Here is a 14,090-nt window from a genome sequence, read left to right as displayed (position 1 = left end):
AGAATACATGGTCTTTCATGCAATTGGAAAATTGGGAGGGGTCAGAACATCGCAGGGTATTTGGTTAATCGATACCAAACTACAAGAAAGCTTTGTTTGCAAACGAGATCCTTTAACAAACGAGAGAAACAATCTTGTGCATAATTAAAGCAGATAGCGCTGTGAAGGAATGCGTGTCTTCCTTCATCGTCCATGAGCTGAGATGGAAATTGGTACCATCTTGAGGGACCAGAAAAAAAAGTGATATGACTGATTGAACACACAAATGTAGATAACAAAGCAGCATGATGGACCTTTCTGTAGAGTAGCTCAAGTTAATTATCTCCAATTTTCTGTTTTAGACCATTAATCGCTCGGACGGCGCTTTTGCGGACAACATTTAAGGGTGTGTGGTCAGTTTGTGCCACGTATCCTTATTCTTCCACATCATGTAGCGTATTCCCACATACCATTGGAAAGCGGACTTAATTTCCTATCCATTGGTATATAATATGTGACTATAGGTTAAATGATAAGCATTTTATAAGCTATAACATGCTTGGCTAAATAATCGCGCAAGGCAAATTTGAGAGCAAAAACGGTCATTAAAAGTTTACTTGTTCATAAATCATAACATTCTAGGACATGGATATAGCCAATGTTATTTATTCGATATCGAGTGATATCTTAATATTATTTCAGGACGTCTGGCAGCTTTCTGTGATAATTATTGGACAAGTTATAGTGTTTTTCATGTTAAAACCCCTTGTGTAAAGAGCGCTTTTGTGCATCGACTCTGAGGCCATAATACCAGGACTTTATCCGAGCATCGAGGGAAGGAAACTGCGTTCTACATTTGGCTGCTATCCGAAGTATCATTCCTTGGTGCTTTGCATATGACAGGCTGAACTATGCCAAGTATCCACCAGTCTATTACTGCCAAATGACCAGGCTGTCTGAGACGCACCCAGAGGTTCATCAGCACATGCTAGAAGGAGGTTTCTCAGGACAATTAGGTGCAACCAATACATTTGGTAGACTTCCTGTTGACCAGGTCAGGTCAGGTTCGATCTGTGACCTGCTACAGGTACCATGTAAACCTGTACTAACCTGTTCTATGGTCGGGTTGTCGGCGACTAAACCGTCTCCCCACCAGGTTTTCTGGTGAGGAGGGTGTATGGATATGGACACCCAGCAGGATTAAAAACAAAACCTGTCAAAGGGCGGAGGAGCTCCTTGTGAGCCAACGGCCATCCATATCTAGTGCCCAACTGTGTCTGCGGACGTCCTCCTGCAGTTGGGTTACTTTTTTATCAGGAGGTTGGTGGCAGGATTTGAACTCCAGCCACCGTAAAATGCTTAATTCCGCAAAATGCAAAAACGCAAAAAAATCTGAAAACGCACTCCGTGGGAGTACCTCCTGTGCAGCTTCCCTTCGCAGGGCAGCTCACCGGATGATGGGATTGGGGCAAAGCCTTCGGGACCCCCAATCTTTGATGATAAGAGGGAAACCACAGGGTAACATACCTGGGTCAGATTGCGGGAGAGTGTGTCGGAGTGGTGCTGAGGTGTCATCCACCAGAGGGCGGTCTCCTTGGGTTAACCTGAGGCGGTCCCTTCGGGTGGGTGCCTGGAATATCCTATCCCTAAGAGAGGATGATCACCTGTCTCGGTTACCATCTGAGCTCAAGCGTTTGGACATCAGGATTGCAGCTCTCTCTGAGGTTCGGAGACCGGATTGCGGTGAGATAATGGTGGGTGGTTACACCTACTATTGGTCTGGTCGCTCTGATGGTTACAATACCCAAGGAGTTGCTTTAGCCATGTCCAATAAGCTGACCCCAATGATAATTGAGGTAACATCGGTCAACGAGTGTATTATGAGATTAAGGATTTGTCACTCCTGAGGTGTCATTTCCCTGGTCTCTGTTTATGCTCCAACTGAGGCGAGTGACCTCACCGTGAAGGATGCATTCTACGCCACGCTAGAGTCTGTGGTTGATCAGTGCCCCAGACAAGATACACTTCTAGTCTTGGGGGATTTCAATGCATCGACTGGAACTGATAGGGATGTTTATGAGACATGTGTTGGTCCCCATGGGTCAGGAACTATGAACCAGAATAGCACTAAGTTCCTTGACTTTGTAAGAAGTCATGGACTTAGGGTGGCTGGTTCATGGTTTCAGCGCCCACAAGCTCATCGCTGGACTTGGTATTCCAACGCTGGCGGTGTGGCAATGGAGATTGACCATTTCCTCATTGACGGTCGTTGGAGGATGATCCAGAACTGCAGGGTCTACCGGAGTGCTCAGATCCTCAATACTGACTACAGGCTTGTTGTAGGAACTCTAAAGCTGCACCTTAAATCCTGGAGAATGGTACCATCACAGCTGAGGCTGGATGTTGGCAAGCTCAGGGATGAGAGAGTAGCTGAGGAGCTTGCAAACAGGCTGAGTGGACACTTGGGGGGTTTGGGTGCTTTGGGGGGTCCTGAAGACTGTGGAGTGCCTTCAAGACCACAGTCCTTGATGTTGCCGGTGGATGTCTTGGAACTCACCGCAGGGCAAAGAAGAATTTTGTCTCTCAAGGGACACTGGATACCATTGACCAGAGTCGCAGGGCCAGGCTGAATGGCAGAGCTGAGCTGTTCAGGGAGCTGAGGCGTAAAACTGTACGTGCACTGAGGGTGGACAAGGAGGCCTATGTGTGAGGAATCTGTGAGGGGGTAGAGCATCACCTGTGGACAAGTGATTCTCGTCCCACTTACAGGGGAATTCGCGCATTGCGTTCATCCAAGCCCATCCCTCGGAGCACTGCAGTTCGAGCGGAGAGTGGTAGGCTCTTGACAGAGGAGTCTGAAGTGAAGGCCCGCTGGGCCAGTTACTTTGAGCAGTTGTACCAGGCTGATCCCCCAGCTGTCGAGTTGGACATCAAGGGTGTTACAATCCCTGTTGCTGACCCTCCAATCAACTGTGGTCCACCTTTGCTTGTGGAAACATGGGCTGCGGTGAACCAGTTGAAATGGGGTAAAGCTCCAGGGATCTGTGGCATCCATGCTGAACTTCTCAAGGCTGGTGGAAATGCTGCACTCGTGTCATTGCATGCAGTTTTGTGCTCTGCCTGGAACACAGGCATCATCCCAACTGACTGGAAGAGGGGCCTTGTTGTCCCTCTCTGGAAAGGGAAGGGTGATCGCCAAGACTGCAACAACTACCGAGGGGTGACGCTGCTCGCAGTGCCGGGCAAGGCCTTTGCTCGGATAATTCTTGATAGGGTTCGCCACATCTGCTTGAGCACCAGCGTCCAGAGCAGTCAGGCTTTACACCAAAGAGGTCAATGATTGACCATATCCTTGCTCTTCGTGTCCTCACAGAACGCAGACGAGAGTTTCGGCAGGGGCTGCTTGCAGCCCATTTTGATCTCTGTAAAGCGTTTGATTCAGTGAATCGGGATGTCCTCTGGAGGATTCTTGGTCTTCGTGGGGTGCCACCAAAACTGATCGATCTGATGTCTGAACTCTACTCTGGTACTGAGAGTGCTGTGAAGTGTGGTGGTACCATCTCTGACTTATTTCCAGTTGTTACTGGAGTTTGTCAGGGGTGTGTACTGGCCCCCACACTTTTCAGCACTTGTATGGACTGGATTTTAGGGAGGATGTCGGAGAGATCAAGCTGTGGTGCATCGTTTGGGAATTTCAAGATCTCGGACCTTGATTTTGCAGAAGATGCAGTCATCTTTGCGGAGACTTTAGACATCCTTTTGGGGGCCCTCGAGGTGCTGAATGAGGAGTCGGAGCCGCTCGGATTACGGGTTTCTTGGGTCAATACTAAGATCCAGACTTTCGGTGACATCTTGGATTCTGCTGTCCTGTCTGTGTCTGTTTGTGGTGAGGATGTTGAGGTCGTGGAGAGATTCACTTACCTTGGCAGTGATATTCATGTCTCTGCTGGCTGTGAGTCAGAGGTCAATGGGAGTCAGAATCAGTCAGAATCCTGGGGAGTCATGGATTCACTGGATCATGGGGTGTGGCGCTGCCAGTACCTGTGCGGGAGGACGAAAGTCCGAGTCTTCAGGTCCTTGGTACTTCCAGTCTTGCTCTAAGGATGCGAGACTTGGACTCTGACCAAGGATCTGAGAGGGAGACTTAATTCCTTTGGTACCAGGTCTCTTCGGAGAATCCTTGGCTATCGCTGGTCACATTTTGTGTCCAACGAGCAGTTGCTGAGAGAGACTCGGATGAGATTTGTTACCTGCATCGTCCGTGAGCGTCGGTTGCGGCTGTATGGACATGTGGCTCGTTTTCCTGACGCTGATCCTGCTCACCAGATTCTCTCAGCGAGGGAGTCTCATGAGTGGAGGAGGCCAATGGGCCGACCACGTGCCTCGTGGTTGCAGCAGGTTGACCATCATGTCAAGGAGATGGGGATGGGCCTGGCATCTGCCTGGGAGATGGCCAGACGGAGGCCCCTGGAGTACCGGCGGAAAGTGGACGCAGCGACGCGCTGTTCTGGCACATGCTCTCATACCTGACCTGACCTGTTGACCAAACCATTGAAGTAACAGTCAACAAGAACACGCAAACAGCCGGAGGCACAAAGGGATTCAGCTTGAAGCCTGCTGCTGTTAGCAGGTCCTACATCACTGCAGAATATAGAAGTACCTGTCTTAAACAAATGAGGCTGATGATAGATGATAGCTGCAGCAAAAGAATGGTTCACACAGATTTGTCAGCTTCAAGAATGCGCAAGGATGAGACTGATGTTGACAGTTTGGTTTGTCTGATGGAAGACACCTGGACAAACCCATTCAGTCAAAATCCTTCGGAGCTGATAAGCATCTCAACTGGTGCTAGTGTGTCCCCAGAAGTTGCCAATGATCTTTTGACTGCGTACAAGAAAGGGGATGCAGCATATACAGATTAATTATCAAATACAGCATATTGAAGGACGAGAAAACCCATGCTTTGACAGATGGCCAAAGATGCAGTTGAAGACATTTGATAATGCCCACAAAAGGATCAGCCGAAAACTACCTAACAAGGAACAAGTCCTCAAAAGTGACAACAAACTGTTTGGACAGATGATACTCGTAGCTTCCCTCAGAAAGTTCAACATGAATGATGTACTGAAACACCCCCTTGGCCCCCTTCCTTTGTCCTTGGCCAACTGTGATGGTACTATGAAGAAAACCAACAAAGCAGCCCTTGCCAGAAAGCCTAAAAGTAAGGTCTCTGCTGTGGAAAAAGTCCAACACCCCTCAACGTGTATCATTGATGGCTTGAGTATTGTATTGAAGCTGAAAGGGGAGAATCTCACTTTTGATGAAGTGGCTGATATGCTTCTTTCAGCTGTGCTGAATACATCAGCAAGTAGCAACAGGGTTGATGTGGTATTCGACGTCTACAGACAGATATCTATAAAAGATGCAGAAAGGGCCCTGAGGTCGACTGATGGACATCCGCTTCACAAACATAGCACCTGGTCACTGACTACACCAATGGAGGCGTCTTCTGTCTTGTGACATCAGCAAGACGAAGCTGATCAAATTCGTCACAGAGCAATGGGGAACAGGGCCCTACAGGATAAGACTTAAAGACAAGGTCCTTTATGTCACATGTGAGGATATCTGCACCAAGATCACCCCTGAGGCTGGAGTTGAAGTTGACGAGCTCCGTTCATCTCACGAGGAAGCAGACACACGCTTTCTACTACACTGTAAGAATGCATCGTCAAGTTTCCATTCTGTGATAGTAGCTTCAGCAGACACAGACGTCATGATGCTATGTCTGGCTTTTCATGATGACATAGACTGTAATCTGTTCATCCGATGTGGATCATCAACCCGCACCAGACTTGTTGACATAACAAAAGTTGGTCGTGCTCTCGGCAGAAACATCTGTAAAGCTTTTTTGGGATTGCATTCCAACACAGGCTGCGACACAGTAAGCACTTTCAGTGGCCGTGGAAAGGTGACAGGACAAACTCATCAACAATCCAAGGTTTCAGACAGCTTTCAGTGACTTAGGGAAAGACTGGACACGACAGGATGATCTCTTCCATGTGCTTGAGGAATTCACTTGCAAGCTGTACATGTCTCAAACTGAAGTCACACAAGTTAACGAGATGCGGTTTCAGTTGTTCCGTGCTAAGAATGGTGAAAACCAGCCAGGACAACTCCCTCCTTGTCAGGATTGTTTGAAGCTTCATGCTACCAGAGCATGTCACCCAGCAGCCATTTGGCACCACAGTCTTGAAGGAACTCCACGTGTACCCAGTCCACTTGACTGTAATGGTTGGGTATTGGATGACGATAGTAGACTTGCCATTGAGTGGATGTCTGGTGCCCCAGCTCCTGATGTTCTGGAATTTTTATCCTGCAAGTGTAAACGGGAGTGTAGGCTGCCATCATGCACATACATGGTCAATGGCCGAAGCTGCACAGCTGCTTGTATTCTCCAGGAGTGTGCGAACATGAAGGTCCGAGATGAACAGTCGGACGGCAGCGTGGATCATGGATCACGACAGTGACGTTGACAATTGATACTCCATAATGCATATCTCTCAAATTATTTGTCATTGCCCGTTTCTGTTTAATGGTTATGTCGAATATCTATTTTCTTTATTCAACACTGTGGGATTAAAGATAACTCTGTGGCACATTCTGTTCAAAATTGTTCAAGAACTTAACAACATATAGGCTATACATTTTCTTCTGCTATTGAATTGAACATGGAACATCTTTGAAACTATGTCAGATTAATTCATAAAACTTAGTATCCTTTTCATTTTGCAGTTTGGAAGTAAAATGCATGATTTGTGATATGGATGTGATTTAAATTTCCTTTCAAATAAAGTGCATTACATTTGAGTAATGACGCCACCAAGAAATCATAAACGTGATAAAATTAGCGTGTTTTGTGGATATACCCCTGCTGCACATAAAGCTGTGTAAAATGCTTGAGCTGCTCCACTCAGACGTCCATCATGCATTTTTGTGTTCCAGATAAATCAACCTAACAGAAAAATCACAACAAACCTTGATCCCTCAAGATGGTACCGATTGGCCAGAAATGGCCCTCCAGCTCATGGACTATCAGGGGCGTGCATGCACAGAAAACCTTCATTTACATTAGGCAATGATAAGCATTTATCTCAGCATGCACATGGAGCATCTGGTTTGCTCAGCTTTGCAGAATAATGAGACGTCCATGACCTCAGTAGCTCAATGAGACTCCTGTTTGATAAGAGGACAAATGGGAAGACAGAGTTCATGTTTGTAGTAAAACTTTACAATTGAATGGGAGGACAGAGTTAATGAGACCAATGTCTTTGGGGGCTCGACTTTCCGGTGCCAGTCAAAGTAGTTCTCCCCAATTTGCGAACCAAGTGAAAGGTAGAAGATTATGTTGTTACATAGTTAACTAACATACTATATCTATTCATTGATATAACAACCTGCAGAATGCTACGATCCATTATCAAGTATATTTTAAAGTAGGAAACATAACAGATGGGTACATATTTTCTTTAACTAAGCATGGACCAACATCAAGATCCCTTACCAGGCCCAGATGTACTTGGGCCAGTTTGGGGATTATATATTTGTTATTTTTACGTCGATTTTTATTATAATCGTATGGTTTGAAAGTCATCTTGTTTGAAATATTCACTTTGAATGTACAGTGATGGTGTTGAGCATTTTACTGGTGCACCCAGGAAAGTGTGTTTCTCAACAACGAGAAATGAAATTAATCAATTATCTGAAGATTTTAAAAGTTATATCACAGTTTATAAGGAATTAACAAGACCACAGCACAGTGAACAGAGATTCCATTCCATTCACTCGTGGCCTGTCAGTATTGACTCTGCAAATGTAATGAGCCCTGACTTTGTCATTATTATTGTCATTGTGAGAGACCTGATAAGCATAATTATCCTGTAGACAATTAAAGTCTATCTCAACTCTATCCCAGTGCCTTTGCAGACGATGTTTCCTGGCAAACCATTCCTTATATGGTCATAAAGTCACCGTAGCCAATGCTTTACAACAGACTTCATTCTTGCATATTGTTTAAAGGCATCAAGAGACATGAGTACATAATTTGTGGACAAAGAACACATCTCAACATGAAAAATATTTGTTTCAGTGTGATTAATACAGAAACACCAGTGCTTTGCAATAGTCATGTGATCCATAGAGATTTCTATTACCAAAATGTCCATGCTCATATTTCACAAGATGGAATTAATTATTTTACTTCCACAGTCTACCCTGAGGAAAGCCAGAAAACAAAGGAAAGGCTGACGCTGACGCCGACGTGGAGCACGGGCAGGGGTGAGGCTGACACTGGTACTCACTGATGAACCTCTAAAAGTTTAAGGAAGATCCGTTCAGCAATCCCTGAGAAAAATGTTGACACAGACGGACAGACTAACGGCTCTCCTATAGTATCGATGAAGGGGCCTAAAAACAAAATATATTGCAATTCACTGCTGTGCAAAAGTCTTGAACACATTCAGATGTTACAATATATAGATGTTATGAACAACAACAATTTACTCAAATCCTCCACTTGTGATTTCTACAATTATAACAACCTTCACTGTTATTAATAGAGCTTAGTTTGGGTGAGAAGAAACCAAGATCACCATTTATAATCTTTGATCAGGTATATAAACATTGATCAGAACCTTCAAAAACTTGTGATCGCAACTCAAAGGAAACTGTACATGAGCAGCAAATATGAAATCTTGTAGTCATTAATTACACTGAACAACAAATTTCAAAATTTATTTTTTACTGGAGATGTGTAAAGTGATTAAGACTAATTTGGGTACGCTGATTTCAAAAATCATAACCGTTTTGCTGTATCACGTCAGGATTTTCAGGAACAGAAATATTCCAATTGCCTAGAAGTCAGGATTTCAATGAAATTTACATATGTCTTTAACATGTCTATTTCGTACAATTGTTGTTAACTTGTGTTATATTTCTTTCTTTCAGATAAAGATGAGTAGGCGTTCCTGTACCAATCATCCTGACAACTTCTGTTATGTCTGTGGTCGGTATACCAAAAAAGATCAACAGCGAAGTATATCTACAGCAGTGAAAATGAAGGCCGCCTACTTTCACTACTTCGGGTGTAAGGTGGGGGACCAAGAACAGAGCTGGGCACCACACATCTGCTGCACAAGCTGTCACACAACCTTGACTCAGTGGTTGGTGGGCAAGCGCGCGAGCATGCCATTTGCGGTGCCCATGATATGGCGTGAGCCGCAGAATCATCATGATGATTGTTATTTCTGCTGCACAAGCATCGCCGGCTTCAACAAGAAGAATAAAGGTCACATCAAGTACGCTGACTGCGTCTCTGCTCGTAAACCTGTGCCTCATGATGACGAGAACCCCGTTCCAACACCTCCAGCTGATCAGAACATAGCTGTAAGCAGTGGTGAAGAGGATGGTGATGATGAACCTTTTGAACCCGACACTCAAGAATCACACCTTCTGAACCAGGAAGACTTAAATGATCTTGTAAGAGATCTCTCGCTGTCAAAGGCGAAGGCAGAGCTGCTTGGATCAAGGCTGCAGCAGTGGAATCTAGTTGAACCTAACACCAAGATATCCTTGTTCAGAGCACGTCACAGAGACATGGCTGAGTTCTTTGAGATGGAAGACACGATGACATTCTGCAGTGACATCAACGGTCTGCTGAAAGAACTTGGGTGTGATCACGATCCTGCAGACTGGCGCCTCTTCATCGACTCGGGGAAGAACAGCTTGAAGGCTGTTTTGCTCCACAATGGCAACGAGAAACCATCAGTCCCACTGGCTCATGCGTTCGGCATGACAGAGACCTATGAGACTATGCGGCAGCTGCTTGATTCCATCAAGTACAATGACTTCAACTGGCACATCTGCGGAGACTTGAAAGTGGTGGCGCTGTTGTTAGGGCTGCAGTCAGGCTACACGAAATACATGTGCTTCCTTTGTCTCTGGGATAGCAGAGACGACAAGAATCACTGGACGAAGAAAGATTGGGAAGAGCGAAAAGAGCATGTACCTGGTCGACACAACGTGAAGCATGTCGCCCTTGTCGACCCAGCCAAGGTTTTCCTTCCACCACTCCACATAAAGCTCGGCTTGATGAAAAGTTTTGTACGGGCAATGGATCTGAATGGGCGTGGGTTTTTATACCTCAAGGAAAAGTTTGGCAACACCTTGTCGGAGGCCAAGATCAAGGCTGGTGTCTTTGTTGGACCGCAAATCCGACAGATTATGAAGGACGAAACTTTTCCGACAACTCTAAACCCCAAAGAGCTGGCAGCGTGGAGGAGCTTCAAAGCTGTGACGGACAACTTCTTGGGGAACGAGCGTGCGGACAACTATGAAGAAATAGTGCAGCAGCTGCTGGAGTCCTTCAGCAAACTTGGCTCCAGGATGTCCCTGAAAATCCATTTCCTACACCAGCACCTGAACTTCTTCCCTGACAACTTGGGAGCAGTCTCGGACGAGCACGGCGAGCGATTCCACCAAGAGATTTCACTCATGGAGACGCGTTACCAAGGGCGGCACAACCCGAACATGATGGGCGATTTCTGCTGGTTCCTGCATCGTGAAACTGACAGAGCAGCACAAACGCAAAGCCAAATGCCTAAAGCATTTTTAATTACATTCTAGTGGAGTTTTTCTGTAATTTCTATAATTTTGAAGCATTCATGATGAAATAAATGAATAAATGAATTTTTGTAAATTTCATTGAAATCCTGACTTCTAGGCAATGGGAATATTTCTGTTACTGAAAATCCTGACGTGATACAGCAAAACGGTTATGATTTTTGAAATCAGCGTACCCAAATTAGTCTAAATCACTTTACACATCTCCAGTAAAAAAATTTTGTTGTTCAGTGTTATCACATTTGGTGCAAGAATTATTTGTCCAAACTTCATCTTACAGAAAGATAATGACCCAAAACATGCAGCTACAGTAATTAAAACTTATTTGAAAAAGAAAGAGAAAGCTGGAGTCCTTCAACACATGGAATAGCCTGCTCAAATGCCAGACCTCAATATCACTGAAGATGTTTGGGACTATTTGGACAAAGAAAAAGTGAAAAAGAATCCCAGCAAATTTGGTGATCTTTGGAAGAAGCATGGAACACCATTCCACAAGCGTTTAAAACAAAATTATTTGAAAGTATACCTCAAATAATTTCAATAGTTTTAAAGGAAAAGGGTGGAAACACTTTCTTTATTCATTCGTGTCGAGGTTTTTGTGTGTAAATGTGCTTAGTTGAACACGATTTTCTTGTTCATAAAGGTGTATTTGCATTGAACAGAAAGTATTAGTTTCCTTATGCGTCAGAGCAGAAAATTGCGAAATATTCAAGACATTCGCACAGCAGTGTATATGTGAAGCAATTCAATTTCATACCGTGTCGTGGCATATCATCAAAATGAAATAAATTCTGTTTCACAATGGAATGTTACACATAATCAACTAGAACGGGCACTCATAGAGCGCATACCTTCGCCGCCACTACTTTTTTTGTTCTTGGTATGAGTGTGGGGAACTGGTTTCATATGAATGGTCTTATGACACAAACCACATATCTATAATGTCATGACCCCCCCCTGACTTTTGGGGGCTCCGGACTAAACAACAATCAACTCACGTCGTTTTGGCGCATCTTCACTCGCAAGCTCGGTGAATACGACGTTTCAACAAGAGAAGGTAATCTCGTTTGATGCTGGTTTCATGCAAATCGAATAAGAATTGACTGAGTTATGCCAAAAACCGCATATTTTTCAAGGGCGTGACCCCCCCCCACCGACATTTTACCCCAACCGGTGACATGTGTTATGACGTCATTGTGTCACAAGATTGGGCATTAAATTCTGAACATTTTGGTGCTGGGTTCATGTAAAGCGGACAAGAATTGACCGCGTTATGAAAAACCGCATATTTTTCAAGGTCATGACCCCCCTGACCTTTGACCCCTAACCGGTAACAAGAGTATGGGCGTCATTGTGTCATATTGCATATCACAAGATCAGGCGTTGAATTCTGAACATTTTGGCGTTAGTTGCATGCAAATTGAATAAAAATTGACCGTGTTATCGTAAAAAGACGATTTTGACCTTTTTGTGACCTTGACCTTGACCTTTGACCCAAACGATCCCAAAATCGAATCGAATGCTTCCTGGCTAATAACCAATCATCCCACCAAATGTCATGCAATTCGGTTTAATACTTTTTGAGTTATATGAATCACAAGATCACAAATAAAGAAATAAATAAATAAATAAATACACGCCAACCAAAACATAACCTTTCGGAGAATGCGAAGGTAATTAATCATTCATAACATCATACTCGAGAGTAAAGAGTAGCTCTGATTAGCCTTTTAAAGTAGAGCATTGTCAGTGGGTTTGTTCTTACCGTATGGTTTGATACATGGAAGGGTTTGTAATGGATGGTTCATCCATCTCATTGTGCCCCCACTGCCGGTAACAAAGTAAATCCACAATGGCGTCATGGCAGAATTGTCGCCGGTATGCCAAGGCGAGTCGTGTGGCCCGCACCACATCATCAGGGTAATCCCCATTGACATGCACCACCGCACAGCCTACCATCTTCCCTGTAGGGATGATGCACCCGTCATCACTTTTGATAAAACAATAATGAGTTGCGAATATATCACACATGTCCGAGAGGACTGAAACTAAACATAGGAATAAATATAGCTGCAAGCACGCATGCATACCACGCACTCAAATAAAAAAGGAAAAAAAAAATCAATCTCTGAACTTCATATTAAACATGAGAAAACCATTGCCTAGAGATTGTACTCAAACAAGCCTTGAGCAGAAGGGAAGGCGATGGAGGGAGAAAAGCATCATTACGTCTTTTTCATTAATAGCTCATATTAGCACCCATAGTTTGTGCTCCACAAAGCTCTTTTGCTTGAACCACTTTTATTGCTATTTACGCACCAGGAAATAGTTACGATAAGTAAAAAAGACATAAAATGTTATAGCCCCCATTGTTTTCGTAATTTTGCTGCATGGAGTTAAAGGGCTAGCCCATATTTACGAACAACTAAAATTGCCGCCATTCTACCATTTGGCCATTTTTGATCAGATCACAAAATAAAGTGAGGGGCACGTGTATATACCATCATGTACTGTGCGTGCCAAGTTTGAATAAAATCAAACCATGCATGTCCGAGAAATGGTTGGGGACACATTTAAGTAACAAAATGGCCGCCAGTCGGCCATCTTGGACCTGATCTCGAAAAAATGGCGTGCTTACGTAAGCCATCATTCTTTATCTGTGTGCCAAGTTTGAACAACATCGATAAATTCATGTCCAATAAATGGTTGAGGACATGTTCAACCTCAGGTTTTTACAACTAAAATGGCCACCAGTCTACCGGTCTGGCATCTTTGATCAGATCATGAAATAACATGAGGTGCAAGTGGATGCCATTGTGCACTGTACTTTTGCCAAGTTCCAACAAAAGAAAAAGTTTGAACAACGTCGGTAAATGCATGTTCGAGAAATGGTTGAGGACGTGTTCAACACGGGTTTTCTTTTTTTTAGTACTCATTGGACTTGATCCGAAACAGGGGCTTATGGATTTGGTCTTGATTTTCATGTGCGTGTGTGCGTGTGTGCGTGCATCCGTAACCATATCTCGGACACGTATGGACCGATTTTATTTGTACTTGGCACAAAGAAAACACATGATGGTATACATATGCACGCCATTTTTTTTTACCCCTCCCCCCCCCCCCCGCCCGACATGAGAATCAAGATGGCTGACTGGTGGCCATTTTAGTTGTAGAAAAAAGCCCAGTGTCGAACACGTCCTCAACCATTTCTCAGACAAACATTTACCGACGTTGTTCAAACTTGGAACACAAATAAAATGAATGATGACTTACATAACCATGTAATGTTTTTTTTCTTCATGATTAGGTCCAAGATGGCCGACTGGTGACCATTTTGTTACTTAAATGTGTCCCCAACCATTTCTCAGACATGCATGGTTTGATTTTATTCAAACTTGGCACAAGCACAGTACATGATGGCATACATGTGCCCC

The 14,090-nt window shown here is 44.2% G+C and overlaps 1 protein-coding gene across 1 annotated transcript in view; it reads right to left on the bottom strand.

The window, feature by feature from the left end:
• The window catches only part of DHTKD1 (dehydrogenase E1 and transketolase domain containing 1), an 89,292-nt gene that overhangs the window by 48,398 nt on the left and 26,804 nt on the right, over window positions 1-14,090 (bottom strand). Inside the window, exon 7 of the mRNA XM_085895045.1 lies at window positions 12,422-12,620. Coding sequence (XP_085751171.1) covers window positions 12,422-12,620 — 199 coding nt within the window. The remainder of the gene's footprint in view (window positions 1-12,421; window positions 12,621-14,090) is intronic.

The sequence above is a fragment of the Eptatretus burgeri genome, chromosome 9 (genome assembly GCF_056783735.1).
Source record: "Eptatretus burgeri isolate ZD-2024b chromosome 9, Ebu_testis_v1, whole genome shotgun sequence".
Lineage (NCBI taxonomy): Eukaryota > Metazoa > Chordata > Myxini > Myxiniformes > Myxinidae > Eptatretus > Eptatretus burgeri.
This window is presented reverse-complemented; position numbering and strand designations above follow the sequence as displayed.